This window comes from Mesoplodon densirostris, chromosome 8 (assembly GCF_025265405.1).
Source record: "Mesoplodon densirostris isolate mMesDen1 chromosome 8, mMesDen1 primary haplotype, whole genome shotgun sequence".
NCBI lineage: Eukaryota > Metazoa > Chordata > Mammalia > Artiodactyla > Ziphiidae > Mesoplodon > Mesoplodon densirostris.
The window spans coordinates 44,712,373-44,736,806 of record NC_082668.1 but is presented as its reverse complement, the minus strand read 5'-3'; the positions used below and the strand labels follow the sequence as shown (position 1 = coordinate 44,736,806).

At 41.1% G+C, this 24,434-nt stretch overlaps 1 protein-coding gene across 1 annotated transcript; it reads right to left on the bottom strand.

The window, feature by feature from the left end:
- Positions 1–249: 249 nt before the first annotated feature.
- CAVIN2 (caveolae associated protein 2) lies at positions 250–14,198 on the bottom strand. The gene is made up of 2 exons (XM_060106417.1): positions 13,410–14,198; positions 250–2,699 (listed from the first exon to the last, which is right to left on the bottom strand). Exons 1-2 carry the CDS (start codon positions 13,890–13,892, stop codon positions 1,905–1,907), a joined length of 1,278 nt encoding a protein of 425 aa, XP_059962400.1. The 5' UTR covers positions 13,893–14,198; the 3' UTR covers positions 250–1,904.
- Positions 14,199–24,434: the final 10,236 nt, after the last annotated feature.

Below are 24,434 nucleotides of genomic sequence, written 5' to 3'. Positions count from 1 at the left end.
TGTTTTCAGGGCTATTTAAGGTATTATAAGGTCTGGTACAAAATAATAAAAATGTGGATGGACCTATCAGATTCATCAAGCTGCTACAGTAAATTCAGATGCTCTCCAGAGCTGGCAAGGTGATGTCAAGAAAGTTAAACTTGAAGAATGAGACTTGGATTTCTAAATGAGATTGGGGAGAAAAGAAAGCCGAGTTCATAGGGGAAATCAAGAATAAAAAATCAACATTATGGCTACATTTGGAGGAGAGTTTAATAATCAATTCTTTCTGATTTTTTTAAAGTTTTCTGCCAAGAAACTGACATTGTTATGTACTTTTTAGTTTTAGGTTTATTTACTCTTCTTTAACACAGCCATTGTTAGTTCAACAATCTAATATTTGGGGTACATTATTGCAAAATAAGGACACAGCTGTATCAGTTATGCCATCAATACATTTGTTAATCCTATCCCTTTTATAAGGCAAAGCATAGTTTGTTAATACTGTTTTAGATTAGCTGTATTTGTAAGGTTACTTATAATGAGTGGTACATACTGAAGGTAGGGCATTTGCTCTCTGGTACAACTGTCTTTAAACTGTAATAGTTTTCTCAAAACATTACCATTCTGTAATTAAAAATAAAGCAATATTTTAGTATAATGTTAGCAGTAGTAAAAATTACCCTGTCTGAGTAAATGTGCACATACACATAAACACTAGCATGCTTTAAGAAGTTGAGAAACACATTAATATTCTGTGAAATTAATATATAAATAAAATATGACCTGGAATGAAATTACCGTTATGTACAAAAAAGGAAAACTTGATTCTTTCCCTTCCCAGACCTGTTGATTCTAACATGTTACAAACCTACATTACATCATTTGAAGTGTAAGGATTATTTCAAATTTGGAAAACATTAAAGAATAGTACGATCCAACTTCCTACAAAAGGCAGTATGTATTAATTAATTTTGAAGATTTATGTTCATTCCAATGTTAAAGAGACATCCTTTTGAACTTCCTTAGGGAAATATTTGTAATGTCTTTTATTAAGAAAAAAAATGCAGCTTTAACACAGTAAAATGTTTTTTTAGACTATTTGAAAACATTAGAAAATAAAAATATTGTGAAGATATAACATATGATTCTAGGATAAATGAATTTCTTCAGCATTGTTATATGAGTAAATACTTGAACTAATATTGTAAATATTTTACTTTTGAGCACATGCTTTTTTCTCTGTCTTCATTCTCTTTGCCATTCTTTGTTTCCTGTTTCTTTTATTTTCCAACTTCTCCTTAGTTTTCTTTTTCTAATAGTCCCAACTTTTCTACATATCTTACTTCGTTAGCTGAACATTATAGTCTTTCAATTAACAATGTTTTCTACTAAGTAAATAGCCAACTTTCTCTTTTACCTTTTAAGAAAAGTGTTTTCTTCTTGAAACATAAAGTAGTTATCTCTTTAGCTTAAATACATATGTATATTATATATCACACACTTAAAGAATATAGATTCACAGAATTCTATGGAAATTCAATATATTAGTGGTACGCTTATTCAGCAAGCTTCTGGAATGACAAAAAATTAATCACATTTCATGATTAGTATCTTATGTAGCCTCTGATGTATCTGACTTAGCCAAATTGATCAGTGTTTTTTGACTGCTCCATTTCTTCTTCTGGGCAGTCTTGGAGAACTACAGAAATGGAACCTAAGAGTAAATTAGAAGTGTAGACCCTGACAGGTTGCCTTCATAGTAAATCTCGGGCACGTGTGTGCGCCTACTGTGTAGTAAATGATGACTACCTGGACAGTAACACGGTGTGAGTGGGGCGTGCTGGAGATGTACAGGAGTTTGTTTCTAGGCTCTGGTTACCCACTTAACTGAAAGCACAGCCTGGGCTCAGAGCGCTGTGCCTTTAGGCGGTCTGGTCCACCTGGAGCACAGCTGGCTGCACCGGCTCCTCATCTGAGCGCTCTGCCTCGTGGGAGGTTAGCACGTAGCCTCCATCATAGCACACCTGCTGTGCCTGTTCCAAGACCACCGACTCTTCTTCTTCATCTTCCACAATAGTCAAGTCGATGTTGCTGTCCATGGCCGAGTCACTCCCTCTTGAGGCCGCCCTCCCAGCATCCCCCTCCGTGCTCTTCCCTTCCACCAGTACGCTGGTGAGGGATGCTTCGGAAAGACGCTCCGCAAATGAGCTCTCCTCGTGGTCATTGGGCACCTCACTGCTAGGCATGTCTTCTGACTTGGTCTCATTTTCTGCAGGGCTTTCTCCCTCTCGGACTTTCTTCCGACCGAAAGTGAGGGGAGAGACCTTGAAGGGGGAGCTTTTCCCTGAGGATGTTTTCTGGTGATTGGAAGTGAGAGATTTCTTAATCTTCTCTCTCCTCTCTGCAGATACGATCTTTGTCCCCAGCTTGTTCATCTTTTTCTCGATGTTCTGGCGAGAAAATGCTTTCTTGAGGCTATCCACTTTCCGGAGACTGGATCTTTTTATTTTCTCTGCCCGGCTTTCTTCCATCTTTTCCTCTGCACTGTCTTCCAGGGCCTCCTTGTCATGGGGCAATTCATCATCGGACGAGAGGTCCACTGTGTGCAGAGTTTCCTCCAGGGACTTGTTTTCATCAGCATGCTCCTCTTCCTTCCCTTCTGCTAGGCTGGAAGCTGGCTCTTTCACAAACACACTGGCAGGGATCTCATTTTCTTCCTGAAAAGATGGACAATGTAAATTTCACATTAATAACACATTTCACAAATAGTCCTGAACTGCTGTAATTTCTGGGTATGTGTTTTTTGGCATGACAGAAACCAAAGGTCTGTGGCTTTGGTTTTCTAGAATATGAAAAGTTAATTCTAAACTGATCAAGTCATTCCGCTTAGGCTGGATAAGGCCAACGGCTGCCTCTTGGGAATATTATGAGGGCATCTGGCAAGGGCTCTATCAGTGACAGGCAGGGAGGGAAGTGGGCTGTGGGTCAGACAAGACAAGGAAGCTGCCTAGATAAAGGAGCTAAAGTAAGTTACTGTGAACCCAGAGGGCCTCTCTCTCATACGCTCAGGCTCTATTCCTGCCAAAATCCCACTGCAAAAGAGCCTGGAGGTCAAGTTAGAAGATAAAAGATGAGGACTTCCTAGTTCTCTCCCCTGCCCCATCTTTTCCTTAAGTGTCAGGCACCAGGTAAAGCCTCTATCAGGTTCCCTCCCCAAGTAGAAGTCAAAAGTAAAGGCATGGTCAACCTTGGTATCTGTTTAAAAATGCACACTAATTTTTCTAATGACCTAATTTTGGAGTAAGAGAAGCAAGGGCCAGCCTTACTGGGGACCCACTCACGAAGCCTTGTGTTTAGAATGTCCTTTGTGGGCATTATAAGGAGAGATGGTATACCACGGCCATTTCTGGAGTAGTAAGGGGGAATCATGCTGCCAGGCATAGCTTATCAAGCCTCTCTGTTAAATAGGGCTTCCTTGGGCAGGAGTACTTCAGCCTCCACCTAGGGTGAAGAGTGAAGAGGCAAACTCAGGAATCTGTGCACCCTCCCCTTATTCCCAGCACACCTCATTCTCCAGTTTCTGGGTGTACAATGATCTGCCTCTCCCTCTGCCTCAGGGAGCAGAGCCTGAAAACTTGCCTCCAGAGAGTGCAAGGGGGATGGTTCTCCAGCGTAGCGAAGCAGGGAGATTTGAACTCAGATAGACTTGGGTCACACAGCATAGGAATCCCTTTGATTTGTTTTTTGTTTGTTTGTTACGCAGGCCTCTCACTGCTGTGGCCTCTCCCGTTGCGGAGCACAGGCTCAGCGGCCATGGCTCACAGGCCCAGCTGCTCCGCGGCATGTGGGATCTTCCCAGACCGGGGCACGAACCCGTGTCCCCTGCATCGGCAGGCGGACTCTCAACCACTGTGCCACCAGGGAAGCCGCCCTTTGATTTTTATATTTTTCTTTAAATACAGGAAAATGAGAGCCAGCTAGCAAAGTGCCTTCACATCTTCATCGGAAGAAATGGCACAGTGGAAAGAACATGTGACAGGAGGCCTGAGTCTCAGTTCTTTCTGTACTGCTCAATGGCTCTGAGGCCTTCAGCAAATAGCTTAATCTCCTTGGGTCTCAGTGTCTTCCAAATGTGAACAAGAGGATTTGACCCAGATTAGCAGCTTTCAAACTGCACTCCCAAGGGTATTAGGAGTTCTGCAAGAATGCCAAGGTGGGCCAGGCTCCAGAGCCCACTGCCAGCTGGGCTTCAAGCAGAGCCTCAATGTTACCTGATTATATTGTGGACTGCCCAGTAAACTTTCAGTTTGAAAAATAACTGGATTTGGTGAATTTAAAAGTCTATGTGTTAAAAAAAAAATAAATTAAATAAATAAATAAATAAAAGCTCAAAAACAAAACAAACAAACAAAAAGTCTATTTGGGAGCTAAACTTCATGCAAAGTTTATGTTAATGGGTAAGAACTTCCCTTCTTATTTTGCAATTTTGATTGACTGAAAAGTCAGTAAAATTGGGGTAGTGATCAAAAATATGTTCTAAGGGTATACCTGTATACTTTCAACTTCTCACTACAAAGACTAAGTGAACAATGTTTTAATATAGAGAAACTTAAAAATCCCTCTCCTCATTAATCACCAAATAGTATAATTACAATACTCTCTGAAAAGATACAGCCCCATGTCTCCCCCTTACACACACATACTCATAACAGAGTATGAGTTCCATAAATTGGTTAGAAACAAAGTCTTGGGTAGAGTAAAAAGCAGCACGTCTGGTTAAATAGAATCCTTGGTAGAGTTAAGAAATCCCAAATTCCGTTTCCCAAAGCTTACTCCCATTTTGAATATCACAGAATGTCAGAAACACAGTATAAAAGATAAAGTAAAAACTTGAAATTTGCACGGGATTCCCACGAATAACTTATGACATGGACCTTTACAGAGGGCAACTCTGCCGCGCTTCAAGTCTTGACTTGCCTCCTTTTCGTTGGCGTGTATTCCCTGTGAGGGTGGGAACTTCTGTCTCCTGTTCACCGTTAAGTCCCGCGCCTAGGGTAGTCCCCGACAGCTCAGCAGTTATTTGTTGAATGAGTGCATGTTGAGTGAGGAGGCTTTCTAAGACAGCCCTGAGCGGGGCTAGAGTGGAGACTGCCCCTGTGTCGGGCACTGCAAAAGAATGGACTTAGCTCTGTGTCTAGAAGGACATTTGCTGACTGCTGCTGCCACTGGGAAAAGAGGAGAACCAGGCCTAAGGGGCTCAGCAGTTTCCATTTTTAAGGAAGGATTTTATTCTCAGTGGATGAGCATTACTAAAAGAGGGGCAGACTGCAGAAATAGCTATGGCTCTGATGCTTAGTCCAGAAGCAAAATTACTTCTGGGGTTTGACAAGAGGGTTGGGAAGGTTTGACAGGAGTTGCTTGCAGGAAAGGAAGAAACGTAAAACGTAAAACGTTATTAAAAGTCCTCAGTAAAGGGCTTCCCTGGTGGTTCAGTGGTTGAGAGTCCGCCTGCCAATGCAGAGGACACGGGTTCGTGCCCCGGTCTGGGAAGATCCCACATGCCGCGGAGCGGCTGGGCCCGTGAGCCATGGCCACTGAGCCTGCGCATCCGGAGCCTATGCTCTGCAACAGGAGAGGCCACAACAGTGAGAGGCCTGCGTACCGCCAAAAAAAAGTCCTCAGTAAAGAAGGCAGAAAATCAGGTGGAAAATTAAAAATAAGCTTTGGTTACTAGAGGAGAGGTGCATTTTGTGTAGTATAATCTCAGGTTAATCAGAGGTTTACCTTTGATTACTGTGGATTACCCTGATAACTTCCCTTTCTTCAACCTCAACAAAAGATGTCCATATTAACTGTACTTCTAAAAGAATTAAACCAATAATATTGCATTTTTAATGCAGTGTAAATTTTATTGTTAAAAAGGCACAGTTACTGTTGAGTGTTAGACTCTTGTCTCTCTCACCATGTGTCCTTTGAGGACAGGTTTGGGAAAAGTGCATTATCAGGTGAATCAGAAGTGATCTGTTGGTAGATCAAACTGCATACATGAGGGCAGTCAAGAGATGGTGGGAAACCCAGTTGAGCTCTTTCAGACAATGTCGGGGAAATTTATATAAGAACTCTTTGATGCCAACTATGAAAATAAACCCAGCAGGAACAGACATAATCCAGAATGAGTTGGATGTGTCTTAATACAACTGGAAACAAGTGAGATATGCCTTTTTGGCCAACTGCTATGCTTCTGCTGTCATTTTTATTAATCAAGCAGTATTTTGGGTTATGTCTACTGGACAGTGTTTATTTTGTGACTTCTTATAGTTCTCCCCTGAAGGTAAGCAAGCCCTTTCCCTTCACATAGAAATTTGTGAATGTCCAAGTACATGTGGGACTTACATTTCCATAATGTTTGTTTAGAAGCAGAAAAATGCTGACACTCTTCAAAATCTCTATTCTTTAGTAAAATGTATACATGGCATTTGACTATAAAGGAACGATTATAGTGGTGGAAATTCAACTTGAACTTCAGACAGTGGCTCCTCTGTAACTGCACTGTCCCCCAGGTGTCCAGTCTTACCTGCTCATGTGTCCTCCTTCAGGCCAATTACACATACCTTATGGAAACACTTGATATTTCACCTGCCTACAGGTGAGGTGATACTCCTGCCTTCAGCCTCCTGTTGTAATGTTTTTGATATGCTTTCTCTTACAGATTCTAAGACTGATGGCTCTTTCAAGGGGGAGGATCAAATATACATCCTCAATTCTGTCACTACTTAACTATGCTAGTTACCCATATATCCACTTGGGGTTTGTAACTCCTTAACATGGCATTAAGAATCCCTTGTGAGTTGCATTGCTTCCTTGGATAGTTCTACCCAGGAGAGGCCCCCAGCTGCAGCTGACTATTTGCCCTATAGAGTTATTTTTTTATTTTTAAAAGTTTTTTTTTAACATCTTTATTGGCGTATAATTGCTTTACAATGGTGTGTTAGTTTCTGCTTTATAACAAAGTGAATCAGCTATACATATACATATATCCCCGTATCTCTTCCCTCTTGCGTCTCCCTATCCCACCCTCCCTATCCCACCCCTCTAGGTGGTCACAACTCACCGAGCTGATCTCCCTGTGCTGGCAGCTGCTTCCCACTAGCTATCTATTTTACATTTGGTAGTGTATGTATGTCCATGCCACTTCCTCCAGATTTATTTTCGAAAAGGTACGTAGCCCCACTGATGCAGCTGCTCCTGGTTCTGACCTTTCACAAGGACCCCTAGGGGTTTTTAAAAGGAAAGGAGGGCTTCCCTGGTGGCGCAGTGGTTGAGAGTCCGCCTGCCGATGCAGGGGACACGGGTTCGTGCCCCGGTCCAGGAAGATCCCACATGCCGTGGAGCGGCTGGGCCCGTGAGCCATGGCTGCTGAGCCTGCGCATCTGGAGCCTGTGCTCCACAATGGGAGAGGCCACAGCAGTGAGAGGCCCGCGTACCGCAAAAAAAAAAAAGGAAGGGAAAATTAATCAGTACACTTCTAACATATACGAATGATATGCTTGCATCATAAGAGAGAAAAGGAATGGAAAGAACTCTTGAAAAAGTGGCATTTTTTCCTTGCACTTTCGCTTGTTTGATGTTTATACTGATTCTTGTGAACTAACAGTCTCAAGTCTTATGTGCAGATATCAACACAGAGAAACTGGCCAATATGCTGGGTACTTCTTGGGTTGGTGCTCATGGAAGCAAATCTTCTTTGCACATAGATAGATACACACATTTTAAAAGAGAAGGAGACTCTATGACTAGCATTAGAAAAGGAAGCTACAGTAAGTCATTTAAAAGCTTGAACAGGCAGTTTGTTCTCCTGTCACTAACTTATCATCCCCGTTGTTAGAAGAAAATAACAAAGGCTGTTACATTCCCACAGGGATGTGGTGGCATCCTAGAGGGATATGAGGACCATAAATTTGTGTCCATGGAATGTTTTGTCCAATAATCTCTAAATACTAGTTATGAAAATGGAACTGTGCTCACCTGACATTCTGATTTTTAGGTCTCTTTTACACATTGATGGTTTTCTCCAGTTTGTGTTTCTGAGGTATAGATTGCCAAGTGGATAAAACCATTGATTAGAAATGTACCCCTAAGGCAGCTGTTGGTGGAATCAGCAAGTCATAAGAATAAAATGTATTAGTTATAATCCCTGAGCAGTCTTTCCCATTCTCGAGGATTTAAAAGTTTCATTATTTTTCAGTGTTATAGAGGGTTCAGTTCTTTTTTAAGATCACACTGCTTAGGTGTTCTTTGTTGCACACACACAAAAAACACAAAACAAAACAAAAAACAAACCACACTGAATTATTTAAAAGCTATTGTAGAAAACCCAGTAAACATGAACTTTGCCATAGTGGGATTATAGTGTTTGTTTTCACTCATTTCACAGTTCAACTCTATAATTTCTATTATTAATAAAATGAAACCTTGCTAGTCACTTTGTTTCTCAGGGCCTCTGCTCATTTGATATAAAATGAGGTTAACCTAAATGATTGTTGAGGTGCTTTCCAGCTCTAAAATACTTGATTCTGTGATATTAACCTAAATCCTACGAAAACCAGTCTAACAGATTGCAAAAGTGATCTCACAGTGTACAAATGCCAGACATGCTTTGTTTCATGCAAGAATCAAAACTATAGGACCTGAGTTGCATTGGAGAATGCTTTTCATTTGTTCAATTCAAACAGATATGGATTACAAAACAACAGAAGGGGCAACATTTACCTGGAAGGGCTGCATCTGAGATAGAGTCTCGTTTTTTAATATGTGAGAGAACTAATGACTCTTTTGAAGAAATACCGACAGTAATCAGTTATTCATTTAAAGTGCCTGAGGCAGTGCTGACATTCAAGAAGTGTAAATAATAACAACAAGAACTAGTATTTTGTTTATCTCATAAACTAAAGGGCACCGGAGAAGTAGCACATCAAAACCAGTATCCCATTATGGGAATATTAATCAGTGTGATACAAACATGGCGAGCTGTCATATAAAGGTGACTTTGGTTATTTATATGCCCATTTCTTCTAAGTCTGTACTAATTTAGCGATTTTCAGAGCAGTGGCTTTGGATAAATACAGTCTTTAAAAAAATTAATTTAAAAATAGTCTGAAGATGTTATACTTTTAGCACCTTTCTAAAATTCTGTTCTCATCAAAGGAACCCAAATGATGAATATTTGAACACATTTATAGGCTTGATTCTCCATGAATGTAGCCACAGTAAACATCTAACTTTTACTCTTTTCACCCAATTTCACAATTTCATGTGGATGAAAGTGTAAACTGTCCATGAGTACTCTCATTTTGTTCTCTGGATTTGAAATCATTCCCAAACTGCTTTGTCAAGTAATCATTACTAGAACTTCAAGAGGCCTTAAGTGGGCATCACACCCTCAGTGCCAGTTACCTGTGAAATTCTAGTCTCTTCAGTCAACAGAGAAAACTTCCTCTTAACTGTAAATTCACTGATTTTTGTACAAATTTTACTTTTAGTAAAAGATACATATGCACTTACAGGCAAAGAATTAGTCTTATTAGTCTTTAGCATTTTCTTTTTGATCAGCAACCTCTCTGAGTCTTATTTCATTTATACTGGCTCCTGTTACAGTATTTTGAATTCAAACATTGATCTTAAGCCATTATTTAAAAAACATATAAAAAGGGAAGCTGCTAAGTTTAACAAGGATTTTACAATTTATTTTATTGCTCAGAAGGAGATGAATTTTCTCCAGTTTTAGATTCTACTGGTTATAATTTGAAGTAATTGCTAAGACATGAGAGGCTTAACAGCTACAACAATGTTGTAAGTTTAGCACAGACTTAAATAAATAAATGACATATTTTAAACAGGACAAATTAAGGACAGATTTCAGAATTTAAAAAAATGTTCATGTGTATCTAGTGTTACTAGCATCTAGTAGATCAACCAACCAACCAACCAACCAAAAAGCCCCTGCAGATTTTGGAGAACACAACAGGACTTTACAAACTGGAAACATAATCTTCTAAACACTGTAGGACTGAATATGATCCAGTCAGGTGACAGATTTTCTTTCTTCACTCTCCTATTTTTACGTTAATTCTTTTTGTCTTAAACTAGAAAAACAGTGGATTTAGTAAGGGAAAGTCTAGCATAGGGGTCAAGTAGACTGAAAGTGACAAACAACTTAGAGACCTGAAGTGGCACCTGGTACATTATCCACCCTCCTCACTCTGCAGGTCTAGAAAACATCTACCCTGTGCCCCACTGTGAAGACTGTGCTGCTACTAGAAGGGTCTATTTAGAGTAGGCCCTTTGGGCAGAGTCCTGTGCTTTTAAAGGGCTTTGCTTTCCTTTGCTCTGGTGGTGATGTAATATTGATTTCAACTCGGTAGTTGTCATACAATGTATGGCAGGGAGTTGGGAGTGTGTGTGTGTGTGTGTGTGTGTGTGTGTGTGTGTGTGTGTGTGTGTGTGTGTGTGTGTGTGTGTTTAGCTTTTAATAAATCCCAACTAAAAAAGCAAAAGCATAGCTGTTTGAAGATGCTGGGTAGGGTGAGATCAGTTTTTACTAAAAAGCCATATTTCTAACCAAGCACAAGTATAGCCTCCTCTCCATGCAAATGCATTGCAGATCCACCCAGGAAGAGCTTCAGTTCTTTGAGCTTACACCGTGACAGTCATATTTAAAATATGTTATCCCATTTATTCCTCACCCTATGAGAGAGATATGAGGGAAGAAGCACTAATGTTTAAGAGCGCACACTTTGGAGTCAATTAAATATGAGTTGAAATCCCAGCCTCACCACTGCCTAACTAAATAGTTTCAGACAAGATATAAGTATCTCTGAATCTCAGCATCCTCCTCTGTAAATTGGTGCAGTTGAGATAAACTACAGAAAGATACTTAGCAGAGTATGCAGGGCTTATTAAAAGCTCAAAATACTTTTGCTCTTTCAAATATTAATAAGATGTACAGATGAGGAAACAAAAGCTTGGAAAAGCTACACAAGGTGCACAAGATCACATAACTGGCAAGTGGTGAAACTAGGATTTGAACCAGTGTCTGTATGACAAAATTTATCTTTTCTCAACCCCTATACTGGACTACTCTCTAACACAAGTTATTATTATATCCATCGGCATAATGGATATAATATAATAATTATAATGGATGTAATAATTTACTACCCTAGAAACCCCTACTTTAAGAAGGATCAAGAGAAAGAGCAACTTTTCCACTGAGGGACTTCATTTGTATTTGTTTTTTCAGAATAGTCATCTTGCAATGCCTTGAGAGTTGATATTTCTGATATCCTTTAGGCTAATAAAAGATCTTACATTACATGACTTAAGAAAGGTCCAGTTCCTTGCCCCTCTAATTCTTTGTCTCCTAAGCTGCTCTTTCAAAAAAGTCCTTGGGGGCTGCTTGCTAAGAGGCCCTGAATGGAGCCTGAACACATTGCTTTGGATTCTCTTAGCTTCTACCTTGGTCTTGAGCCCCTGTTTCACCTTGTCCTCACTATATGGAGAATTCCTACCGTTTCTGGCTGTAATTTCATACCTGTCAATCCAATGTGACAAAACAGGAGACCATGACAGGGCTTCAGCAGCAGCCCGTGTCTTTAAGTTCCCAACAGTTGTTTTTTTAAATGTCAGATTTACAGTTCTCCTGAAATTTTTAGTCACGTATCTTTTCCATCCCTCTCCCCAACACGTACAGAACATCCTCCGTGGCAAAACAAAACAAAAACTGATCCCGACCTACTGTGATTTTCCTCTACTACATGAATAATTTTTTGTTTTTCCTCCTTAACTGAGGGACAGGACAAGAGAGAATCTCTCTTGCTTCATACTGGAAGGAGGGAAATTTCCTTTGATGACTCAGATTTAAACAGGTCTGTATATGTTTGGTTTTGTTTGGAGATCAGTGTTTAATCTAGAAATGCCTTGAGAGTTGAGATTTATAATATCTTTTAGGCTAATAAAGTTAGGATTTTATATGGCTTAAGAAAGGCGCAGTTACCATATCTCTTTTCAGTTCATCTGGTTCATGAAAAGCTATTCCATTTGCATTAAAAGCTAAAAAATTTCCGGTCTGCAACAGACTGCAAGGTATAGAAGGACATCAGCTGCCTGAAGCTTTACAACATCAAGTGCAATGTGGGGGGACAAGAAAGCAGCGAGATGAGTCTTTCCTTTTATGGAGGAAGGAGGCTTAGGTTCTAAATTGGCAGAGCAGATTCATTTAGAAAAAGAAGGCTCCCTCGGTTTAAGTTCCAATTTCTAAATCTCTTTGGGGAGATGAAGGCTCTTCTTGTGTGCCGTTCACAATCAAACATTTGGTTATAGCCTCTCCCCTCCGTGGCTCTGAAATCCTCTCCTATTCACGTGGTCACAATGAGACAGCCCTGGGGCAGGGATGGCAGTTGCTTCCTGGGCTCTGTGCTGGCTGGGCTCCACTGGGCGGAAGGGCTTCCAGCGTTAGGCAGGGCTGCCCTTGGACTCACAAACGCCCACCTCGTGGGGGAACAACAGTCCCACGCAATCTCCCTGTTCCAAAGAGCCTCTTGCTACATTAATTGCATCATTGATGCATTACAAAAATTAAGTGGCCTTTTCATTCCAAGGCAGCCATTTGAAGGAGAAAATATCCTAGGCTAGCCTTTGTAACTGATAACACTGCTTTTGTTTTACTTTACAGTTGTGGTCTCTCTGAGCAACGAGAAGCATATCTAGTGTGTTTGTAAGAGTAATGCTCTGTAGTTTCAGTGCATTTGCTAGAAAAAAGCTCAACAAGATTGCTGTAGCCAAAAGAGTCTCAAAAGTAGAAAGCTAGTTCATCTCTAATGGAATCAATCTTCAATACTTGGTTAGTCCCCAAAACATTGGTGACCTTTGGACCGAGGGAGGCTTTAAAAAGTTATTAATTTGATTTGATTAAAAAACAAAACAGAAAACTCACATGATCACCTCATTTCCACAAAGAGTTAATAAACAGCCAGTGAATTAATTTGCCCTGTCCAGCTAACAGCTGCAGTCAGAGCCCCACGTTCACAATGCAAAGAGACAAGTGAATTTGACTAGTGTGCCTGCACCTGCTCACCTTCCCAACCTGTATGGAGGTGCTCCTGACAAATGACCCCGACCTGCTATCTCCTGAGGCACCTGCCTTGGGTTTAGGCTGCAGTGACCTGGGGAATTCCCAGCCCTGTGTGTAGATTGTAGATTTCACATGCGCCTGCTGAAGGCAGCGGGGACAGGGCCGTGTGTGTGTGTGTGGTGGGGGGGGGGTCGGTCCCTGACAGGCAGGACAGATGTAAAAATGGCTGTGAGAGCCAGGCGACTGAGATCATGGATGCGGAGTCCCAGCTGGGTGGGCGGAGAGTAGGGGCACTGACCTGGAAGATGAGCACCTTGAAATGGTTGCGCCTGAGGAGCTGGGCGTGGTTGTTCTCTAGCCGCTTCACTTGCGCGCACTGCCTCTCCAGGCGCTCCTTGACGGCGCGCGTGTGGGCGCTGACCTTGCGGGACTTCTCCAGCAGCTTGCTCACCGTGTTGCCGGTGGAGGCCTGGTACTTGGAGAGCTTGGTGAGGTCGTTCTGGATGCCCTTCACGGAGCCCTCCAGGCTTATCTGCCGCTGCTCCATCTTGTGCTGGTTCTCCTGCACGGCGTCCAGCATGTTCACCAGCTTGTCCAGGAGCGTGAGCACTGTGACGGCGTTCACCTGCGAGTTGTCCCGGATGGCCTCCTCCGTGCTCCCCGGGTTCAGGCTGGGGCTCGGTGTGGAGGAAGGCACCGGGCTGGAGCTGCCCGGCTTCTCCTGCCGCATGTCAGGACCCGGGTGCTGGAACTTCTCGGCTTGCGCAGCGTCCTCCCCCATAGCTGGACAGGTGGGAACGTTCTTTCTGGCTCCGGCGAGAAGGACGGTGGACAGGGGTGCAGAGCGTGGCCCTCTGGTTCGAGCTCAGAGCACCGCTCTCTAGGACTGGCAGAGGTTCAGACAGGCAACAACTGGCTACACTGATCAGGGGAGCTGCATTCCAGCTGCTCTTAAAAGACCTACTCCACCCAGTGGGAGGCGAAGGATACAGAACTGAGAACCACTCAGGGTTTAGAGGCATGCACACGCTTCCTAACCGCGTACTCTTCGGCACAGGTCACTTTCCTGCAGTTTAGCTTTTCTATCCTGTGCCTCTTCCCTTTTAAAAATAAGTTCAATGTCATATTTCACTCATGACTTCATCTAGAGGCGGAGAAGAACACGCTAATTTGGCCCAGCTCCACAGCCTCCAATTGGCTAAAGCTAGTAAACTTTTCTCTGGCTGCTATGCTGCGTATGCTACAGAGTGCCTGTTTGTTTTTTTTTTTTCCTGGATACAAGTTATTGTAACGGAAAGTATTGTTTGCCTTTGCCCTAGAACAGACTGATGGGCTGCAGAGCGCCTGGTGTCCTAACGGAAGGGGCCAAGTTTAAAGGGTACTTGCAGTCAAGTTTGTAGTGTTACTTTTTAATTTCCAAAGGGATAGAAGTAACACAATGACAAGGAAAACAGCCCAGTTCTTACTCTTGCAATTGGTGATGCAAGATAAGATGAAAGAGATTGAAATTCAGGGATGTTAAGACATGCGATGCTGTTACAGTTATCATGTAATAGATGGAAATTTTCTGAATGATCACTTTAAAAATAGAATTTCTTTTGAGAAGTAAAATTGACATAGGAAAAGCCAAAAAAAAAAAAAAGTATGGTTTCTTTAAGAACTTACCATGTTGATATGTTTTAACTAATTTTGAATCAGGGCTGAGAGATTTTCTCAAATGCCCATCTCTGCAAGGCATTTATTGACACGTGCCCAGAAGTGTGACTCTCCGGCAGGTTGAGCTGGAGTTTCTGAAGTGCTTCTAATGTTTGACATTTCCAAATTCCTGCTCAGTGAAGTGGCACACCTGTTCTAAAATGTGGCCCTCCTCAGCTGAGCCCTTGGGACCTGGGGCTTATTTCCTAAAACGACTTTACATGCTTGAATTGGTTTTAAACATATCCAGCCTTTGAACGTGCTTTCAGCAGGAAGTTTGTAATAGGCCTTCAATGTACAATTTTAAGAAGAACAAATACCAGCTCATTTTGGGTCAGGGTTGATAACGGAAAAAGTGCCATCCTTCAACGGCAAAATGTACATGTGAGCCAATCAATCAGGAGGTCATTCGTTGTCACATTTATTGAATTTGTGAGTCCCCACTATCTGTTTGGTTCTATATTTGATGAACTATCTAGAGGCTACTAATAAAGTGTGATCTAAGACCCTGCCCTCAGTGCATATGCCTGCTGGTTAGGGAGATGAATCAAAGATTTTACAGAGGCCCCCAATTTTCCTTAGATAATTGGTACCCCCCAAACCCACTTAAAGTGAATCTTTTCAAAATAGGGAGAAAAAAAGTAAAAATATTTGGTTGAGACAATATCTTTTAAAAATGTAAGAAAATTATTAAAATGGATTTACCTTATTACATTTAACAAAATTTAGTTGGTCGGTGATGTGTTAAACATTAGAACAAAGGATGAATCAAGTGTTAATTCTGAGAAGCATAATTTTCTAACAAAATTATATGGTATCATGACACAATATCCATTTTACATTTGACTTCTGTGGGGAAATCATAAAGAGGGTCATTATTACAAAAATATTTGAGGGCTTCATCAGTTTTCCAAGAGCCTCTCTTATATTTTGACATTCTAATCATTCCCTTTTGAGGCACTTATTGTGCCATCATCTGTGTGGATATTTTCTTCTTCAAATGTTAAGTATTCCAGCTGCAGATTCTCATTTCCCAGAAGAGTTGCCCACGATTCAAGGGCTTCTCTAACATTACCTTCATCAACTTCATGATTTCTTAACATATTTTGAAAGATTTGCAATTTCACACTATAATCACTTTACCCTGATTTTGCATTGATTTGCACTGATTTTGCATTGCATTGTTGGGTATTGTATAATCAGTTAGATGAATAGAGACATTAAAGACACGGAATGAGGTGGGAAAAGGAGAGAGGCTAGTTGTTAAACAGGAAGAAAGGTTTGCATGTGGCTTATTTATTTTTTAAAATTAATTGTGAATAACACAAATAACTTAACAGTTGTCTATTGCTGTGTAACAAACCAGTCTGAAATTCAGTGGCTGAAAACAACAGTCATGAATTTTATCTACTCATGATTCTGGGATTGGCTAAGCAGGGCTTAGGTGGAATGGGTCATCTCTGCTCGGAATGTTCATATAGGAATCTGAGATGGTCTCAATCACATGTCTGGCTCCTTAGCTGGGATGACTAGAATCCTGTCCTCCATCTTTAAGCCTCCAGGGACTCTCACTCTGATCTCTCTAGTAGGGGAGTCACACTTCTTTACCTGGTACCTCAGGGTTCCCAAGCAGTGGAAGCAAAAGCTGCAGGATCTCTTAAGGTTAGGCTCTGGAACTCTGTCCCCTTGTCACTTTCATCACATTCTGTTGGGCTAAGCAGGTCAGTCGGTTTCAAAGGGACAAGAAATAGACTTCATGTCTTTAGGGGAGGAGCAGCAAAGTCCCATGATAAAGGGTGAACAGCATGGCAGAGATTGCTGTAGCCATCTTTGGAGAAAATCTACCTCAGCATGAATATATTTTTCTTTCAAAAGACTATTACAGATAAAGCTGAAGGCCCTATCAATCACCATTTTCATTCCATTCCCTTTCACCTTTTGTCAGAAGTAATCATTTGTATGGATTTGGAATACATCTTTGGAATTTATATTTATAAGCGATCAATTCATTAGTGAATAGTTTCATGTTGTGTTGTAATTTGCTTTGTTGCACAACCTTATGGGATCCATGAGGAGCTGTATCATGGTAACCTGTCCTGTACAAGATGGCATGTAACTAAGTAATAGAGTGTGACACAAATGCTAAGGGCATTGAGAATTTATGCAAGAGGAAAGCAAAGGTAATAAAAGAAAGCACTGTTGATGAGTTTGAATTTGAGGAAACCCTGAGCAGCTACACTCACCATCTAGCTGACCTTAAGTCCTATTTCTGTCTGAAAGAGATTAGTGAAATTCAGCAATCAACTCTTAAAAGAAAGTTTTGAAAAATTATATCTACTTATTACATACTATGATGTTCCTTAGAAATTAGGTAATGGAGTTTAGACTTGATACAGTGGCAGATAGGAGGCTCCTAGAGGTTTTTGAACATGTGAAAGTTTGTGTTTAAGAAGGATTAGTGCAGCAATAAAAGGTAGCAAGGGTCACTTGGTTGGTAATGTTTGTTGAATGGGAAATAAGTGCTGGGCATTGGGGCTGCAAAGGTGAGTGACATATATTTGTGGCCCTTTAAAAGCTCCCACTTTACTGGGAGAACTAGGCAGGTGGACAAATACTGGGTATAGATATACAGGTGTGGTGCTGAAGTGGGGTAACATGAGGGCTTTAGTCATGGCAGGGGATGGCTAGGGGTCTGAATTCTCTAACTGACCACCAGCTGCCTACTGTTACCTCAGGTCTCTAAGTCATATAAGCACAGAAGTCACTCCAAGAAAATGCTTTATTACTGGCTAGGGCATCCATCCCAATCTCCATGTGGTTTCCCATTCTGTAAGCCCCAGGTCTTGGTTAACCCTTCAGTATAATTTCTAAACCAGAGGCAGAGGCAGCTCAGTGGCCGCCTTGGTTCGCCTTTTCCATTTAAACCCATAATCCTGGGAATCCTGATATTCTTGTTCTTCCTACTGTGGCAGGAATAGGAGACCTGGAATGATGAGCCCACAGAAAAGAAAGTTTTTTTCCTCAATGGCTAAGGAAGCAGAGAAGACTAAGCTGGCCACTCCATGTATCTTTTCCTTTGAACCCTATATTGGTATTCAGAAGCCTTTCAAATGTTGGGTTCCTTCTTGAGTAGGAGGTCATATGAGTATGTAAACCACCTGAAAGAAAGAGGAACAACATAACACAGTTTTTTTTTTTTTTTTTTAAGAGAAAGAAAGAGAAATAGAGAAAACAAAAGGAAGGTGTCTTCCAGGAAGAAGAGAAATCTTTCCACCTTTTTACTCTTAATGAAATACCTTTCCACCACCTACCATATAAATGTGAGGTCTGCTTTATGTCCCTAACTTCTGGCTGTTGAGAGGCAATTCTCCATGGATCTTTCATATTTCTGAATGTCTTTTGAGCGGATACACAGACAGTCTTTTGTTCTGGACTGCCTTTTCAAAACTGTTTGTATAGTGAACAACTTTGGAAAATAGAGATAGTAGCAGAGGATATATAGAGAGAGCAGATGGTAGGGTTATTTGATGTCCAGTATGATAAAGATGATGTTTTCCTCTGGGGCAAAGGTTAGGCAGCTTGTCTGCCACCTCTTATAAAAGCTTGAGGTTTCCTAAACTTGGGTTTCCTCGGATGTGATGCAAATCCATGACATGTGCAGGATCCACCTATACCCACCTCTGTGTCACCCCCATGTGACTTGGAGGGGAGGCAAAGGGAGCTGATGTGAACATGAAGCTTATGTTCCTGCTGTGTCATGAGCAATAAAGTCTTTGTCTCTAAGCCAGGAGTCTCTGACCTTCTGCTATGAAAACTGTAGCAGGTTTTACTTGTTTGTCTGCAAGTAGGGTAAAATGTCTGACCGTTCGCAGTTCTTGACACTGGTCAGTTTTTCGGTTAACCATAATAGGTTGTATGAATGAAGTTAAGAGAATGAGGCTGAGAATATGGAAATTTGTTTAAAGACACTGGAACCAGAAGGCTGGTTAACTCAGGAGCCTCGAATGGCATTTGCATCTGCATTTTTTGTGGACTTAGTATTGCCTGGGGAGATGTGTTGGGAGATGATTTCTAGTGGTAATCTTGTCTTGGCACAGTAGGGATTTCTGATACCAGGGCATGCTCACAGCTCAGTGCCTTTGCATCAGGAGAGAGTGGCCCCTACACACTAGGAAGGTCTCCAGTCGGTATAATGGAATCTTGGTGGTTACAGGTTTTATTTTAGAGACTGGGGAAGGTTCCTATCAGAAGAAGCAGAGCTTCTGTGTACATATTCTTGCTTGGTGGTTTTGGTTTTAGTGAGTGGCATGGATATTTGCTTCCCAGATTTATTTATCAAGCTTCTAAGAATGCATTAATCCATATATCCATTGAATATTTATTGATCACCAATCATTTGCAAGGAATTGTACCCATTTCTGAATGCATATTATTGCATAAAATACATTTGTCCTTATTCTTACAGAATTTAACTTCCTTAAATTAAGGAAGGGAGATATATAGAGTCTGTGTTTTATATTGAGGTTATGTTCCAAGAAAATGCAATATGGTAGATTAAAATTACTTGCTACTCTTCCCACTGAGAGGTGGAGTCTAATTCCCATTTCCTTATATAGTATCTGGAATAGCCTTAGAGTGTGCCAGAAGTAACATTCTGGTACTTCTGAAGCTAGGACATGTGAAGGTTTATAATTTAATCCTGGATTTCTTGGGACACTAGCTTCATGTAAAAAAAAAAAAAATCTGACTATACTGAGCCTTCCATGCTATGAGGGAGCCCAAGCTAGCTACATGGAGAGGATATGAGAAGAAAAAAATGCCTGGCTGGCCCCAGTTGTCTCAGCTATCTTTAGCCACTTGAGTACTTCCTTTCCCCTTCCCTGCCCAGATGATGCCGCAGTCATTGCAGAGCAGAGATGAGCTATGCCCTGTCCAAATTTCTAACCCACAGAATTGTATGCCTAATAATTTTTGTTTTATGTCATTAAGTTTTGCAGTGGTTATGCAATAATAGATAACTGTACACATGTAGTTTGCAATGAAAATGCAGTTCATTAAGAATTATTATTAACAGTGTAAGTTTGTTCACAGAACTCCTGTATCAAATATTTTTATATGTCCTACTGTTCCCAGAACTTAACTCCTGAAATAATACTGTACAGCAAAATAAAAGATTTTGTGTAATTATTCTTACCTTAAGAAAAACTTAACTCTGAGCTTCATACCAAAGGTGGTGGGATAAAAGCATATTACTGATAAAAGGAATTAGGCAGAAGGGAAGGAGCTGAAGGATCATTTGACCATATCCCCTTCACTCTATACTGCATCCTAAAGTGGGTACCGATGAAAGTGAGGGTGCAGTTTGGAGAAGGCCTGAAGGTCCTGCCTTTTCCTTATCCTTTTGCTGAGACAACATAGAGGAATTGAGTGTTCACTTTCACTAGAAAGATTAATGGTGAAAAAGCACATGATCACATGACCCTAATCTCTCCCAACCACGTCGCCATATAACCCATCAATGATGTCAGTGTGAAATAGAGCAACATATAAGGAAATCCTGTATAAATGAGTGATGGAGCATAAATAATGTATAGCATTGACGTAAGAGGTAGAATGTACTTCACTTCCCATATGTTATCACTTAGGAAATATCACATTTTTGGAAAGTCTAGAGGGGCTTACATTCTTAAGGCCTCCTCTGCCTCTTGGACTCCCATTTCCCTGCATGCCATTTCCATGCTTCTCCATTCCTGCCCCGTTGTGAACTCCAACCCCAGCTTTAAGCATGTCAGAATCCACTCACACAAAGCACTCACAAGTGTAGTGAGTGTTAATGAAACTTCAGGGTCATAGTCAGGAAGATTTCTGACATCTTACTGGTTCCTGTCTTCCCAGTTTCATGTTTTCTGTTTTCTCCTTACTTCCACTTCCTATTTCACGAAGGGAAATTTTACTCAAATACTGGCTTTGGGTTTTATTCTCTATCTCAAGGAGATATGTTATTATCATGAAAGACAGTTTTCTACTTTCCTAAGAAGAATTCTGGTGCCAGTTAAGATAACTAAACCAAGGGGGGAAAGTGGCAGGTTGTTGTTGTTGTTGGTGGTGGTGGTGGTGGGATGAATTGGGAGATTGGGATTGACATGTATACACTAATATGTATAAAACAGATAACTAATAAGAACCTGCTGTATAAAAATAAATAAGTAAAATAAAATTCAAAAAAAGATAACTCTTTCCCATCTTGTTTTATTGTCAAGATCAAAGGCAGGGAGACAAGTTAGAATATTGCTTATTCATCATTCATTCCTTCATTCCACAAATATTACTGAGCAACAAGTAGGTGCTGGGAACATAGCAGTGATCACAAGACCAAGTCCCTGTTCCTATGGAGCTTATGCTCTGAGGGGTGGTGGTGGAGACAGATGATAAAAAGTAAAATGTAATGTCAGCAATAAGTACTATGAATAAAAATAAAGCAGAATAAGGGGCTGGAGAGTGACATGGGTGCTGTGTTAGATAGGGTGGTCAAGGAAGTCCTCCTTGAAACAGGGCCATTTAAGCAGAGAGATGTTGCAGGAATCCAGGTGAGAGGACAGGGCCTTCTTCTGTCATAACATAGTGTTTTTAACACAGTGATGGAGTTTTAGGAGGGCACATGTCCACCCAGCTAAAACTACACTTCCCAGCCTCTCTTTGAGCAAGGTGTGGACGTGTTACTAAGTTCTGTTCAGTGGATGTAAGCAGAAGTGGTCAGGGTCACTTCCACAGGCTGCCCTTCAAAGGATTCGGTGTGTGCTCCACAGATCCCTACCCCTCTTTCCTCCATATTCTTTTCCTAGGAGATAGTAAAAGCTGACTTGGATGCAGAAATGGAAACCATTGAATTGCAGATTGAAAATGGCAGCTCTTCCTTCTCTTTCACTCTTGCTCCCTCATAACTCTCCCTCCCCCCACCCCCCTTCCCCTTTCTCTCTCTCTGTCCCTGCCCAGGTGAGTCAGCTCGCAAACCATAAGAGCTGAGAGCCTGGACTCTCAAGCCAGACTTCCCAGGTTCAAATAGCAGCAAGGTTGTATGACTTTGGAGAAATTGCTTTTCCTTTCTAGGCTCCAGATTCTTATAAAATGAGGATAATAATAATTCTTACTATCTTTGTTATGAAGATTAAATGAGTTAATATTTTTGAAATGCTTGGACCAGTGCCTGTAACATGGTAAGCAGCATATGTGTGTGTTAAATACATAAATGAAATAAATAAAAACTCTTAGTATAACTGTCTAGTTTAGCTTCTTGGCTTTGAAGATGTGATTTGATTTTTTTCAAAAATATGTTCATGTCTTGTGTTGCAGATGCCATATTCAAAATTAATACTTCTTCTGCGGTTTGCTTCTGCCTTGCTCATTCACAGAGCACTCCGTGGCACACCCAGAGGAAATACATGGGGGGTGCCTCAGCCTTCCCTACCAATAAATTAATCAACTACTTTGAGTTGCTACATGCTCAGCATAAACTGAGACACTTAGATAACAGGAAAAAAATGTAAATCAAGGTCTTCATCCTGGAGAAGGTCAGAGTCTTTGGGGAAAAGTAAGTTTTACGCACGAGAAGCAATTAGAAGACAATACAAGGCAATACCTAATGAAGCGCTGAAGTTGTCCCTTTTCAGCTGCAGGAAACCCCTTAACCTTCTGATAACCTTAGCTTTGCTTCTCTCATTTCAGAGCCCTAAAACAAACAGGAACTGAGGCAGAGATTTAAATGAGAAGAGTAACTTAGTACTAATGCTTTTTTTAGACTGCAGTGCTTTTCATGTATGTTGTCTCAAGACACTGTAAGACCTTGTAAAACAATATTTGAAGGAAGTGGGCAGGAATTCTGCTGGTTTTTCATGGCCGTACTGATGCTTGGGAAGGCCTAGGGCTCTGGGCAGACTGAGATGAGCAGATTAATTTGTCACTCGCTTCCTCAGTTAGATAGACCTTCTCCAGCCTTCTCTCCATTTCCCCTCTACCTTCCCCAGCACCCTGCTGCTGTCATTGAATCTTAAATCTCCCTTATGAAGGAAATTCTAGAGGTTCCCTTGGTCACCTGTTTCAGAGTTTAATAAGCCTTACTTTTAAATAGTTAATTTTGAGGCCTACCTTGTGAATTTGTTCCTTGAAGTATCATGGTGAAGGGATGTTAGGAAGTCATACAATTTTATCCTCTATTCCATACACACAAAAAAACAAAAATCAAGGACAACAAAAACTTCTTACCCTGTCTTAAAAGGAAATTATATTAGTTTGAAACCTTTAAAGAAGGAAATTCCAAAACCATTTTGGTAACCAAGTCTGGTATTTGTCAGGAAGTCCTTCTTCACAGATAATTTAAATCCTTGTAGCAGTAAAAAAACATTTCCTCTCATTCTGTTCTGTTTTTTTGAGTCAATGAACATCTACATAATGGATTTCTATAAATTACCTATTAATCATATTTCTGTAATTTCTACCTATTCATGTTAAAAGCTAGGATCCCTGATTAAATTGAGGCTGTATCTATGTAGAACCCACTTATATAAATATTCTTTATCAAAAATATTTTGGCAGTGCAGCATGTCTTAGCAATAAAATATTTTTGTAGGCAAATAATGGTGATAGCAAGGAGCACTTGCCTGGTGGTTTACACTTAGAAAGCACTTGAACTATCTTGAATTATCTCTGAATGCTAAAAATGTGAGATTCCAAATTCCTCTCCCTCTGGGCTCACATTTGTTGGCCTCAAAGAACTGTTATCTTAGTTGAAGCTATGGTTCTGTTCCAACTGAAAAAATAAATAAATACTGAGTGAGCCACAAATCCAGGTAACAAGCATAGGTGACAAGAGCAGAGGCGGGAAGCGTTTGGCTGCTTGTCCACATGTGCAGGACTGCTTTATTAGAACATATTTGAGTCTCTCTTTCTAAAACAATTTTAGGCTCTTCCATAGACATAGCCATAATACCAGGCCTGATTAATGGCAAACATGATGGAATGTACTATAATGCAAAAGGAACTTAGTGTCTTTAGGCCTTACTTTCCTCATTTGTAAAACGTGTCTACTTGATTTCTAAGGCCTTTTCTAGTGATAACATTTTAAAATTTAATGAACGCTTTAACATATTTTTTGCAGAGTAATTTTGTTAGTATTGTCTCAGATTCTCAACTTTAAAAATAATTCTGACAAACATGCCAACTCGTGGGTCAGGGACTTCTACGAGGGAGGGGCCCAGTCACTCTGCCCCACAGTCCTACACCTCCAACAATGGACTCTACTGCTCCTTCCTCTTTCTGGTGTGGGCTGGGGCCTAGGCTGGGCCTGGGGTCTGACCCTGTGACTCGGAGCCCAGGTCCTGGACCCCCACTCCATCCCTTAGCCCTTGGGATGAGCTGCAATTGGGGTCCAGAAGGCTCCCTCCCTGCCCATGAGTCTTTCAGGTCCTGACCACTCACCTCTCCCAGCACTTCCACCTGCCCTCCCCACCCAGCTTACACCTCAAGCCCAGCTCACAATGCACCTTGAACAGAGGGAGGGGAGGGCTCATGACTCCTCCTCACAGCCTGAGGGACCATAGAGCCTCCTCTTCTTCTTCTCTTTGTATTTAATAAG

Bases quoted from the DNA above. Each gene is read 5' to 3' on its own strand.
- CAVIN2 (XM_060106417.1), bottom strand. From the start codon at position 13,892: ATGGGGGAGGACGCTGCGCAAGCCGAGAAGTTCCAGCACCCGGGTCCT. The intron at 2,700-13,409 runs GTCAGTGCCCCT...CCATCTTTTCAG, and splicing joins TCAAGGTGCTCATCTTCCAG to GAAGAAAATGAGATCCCTGC.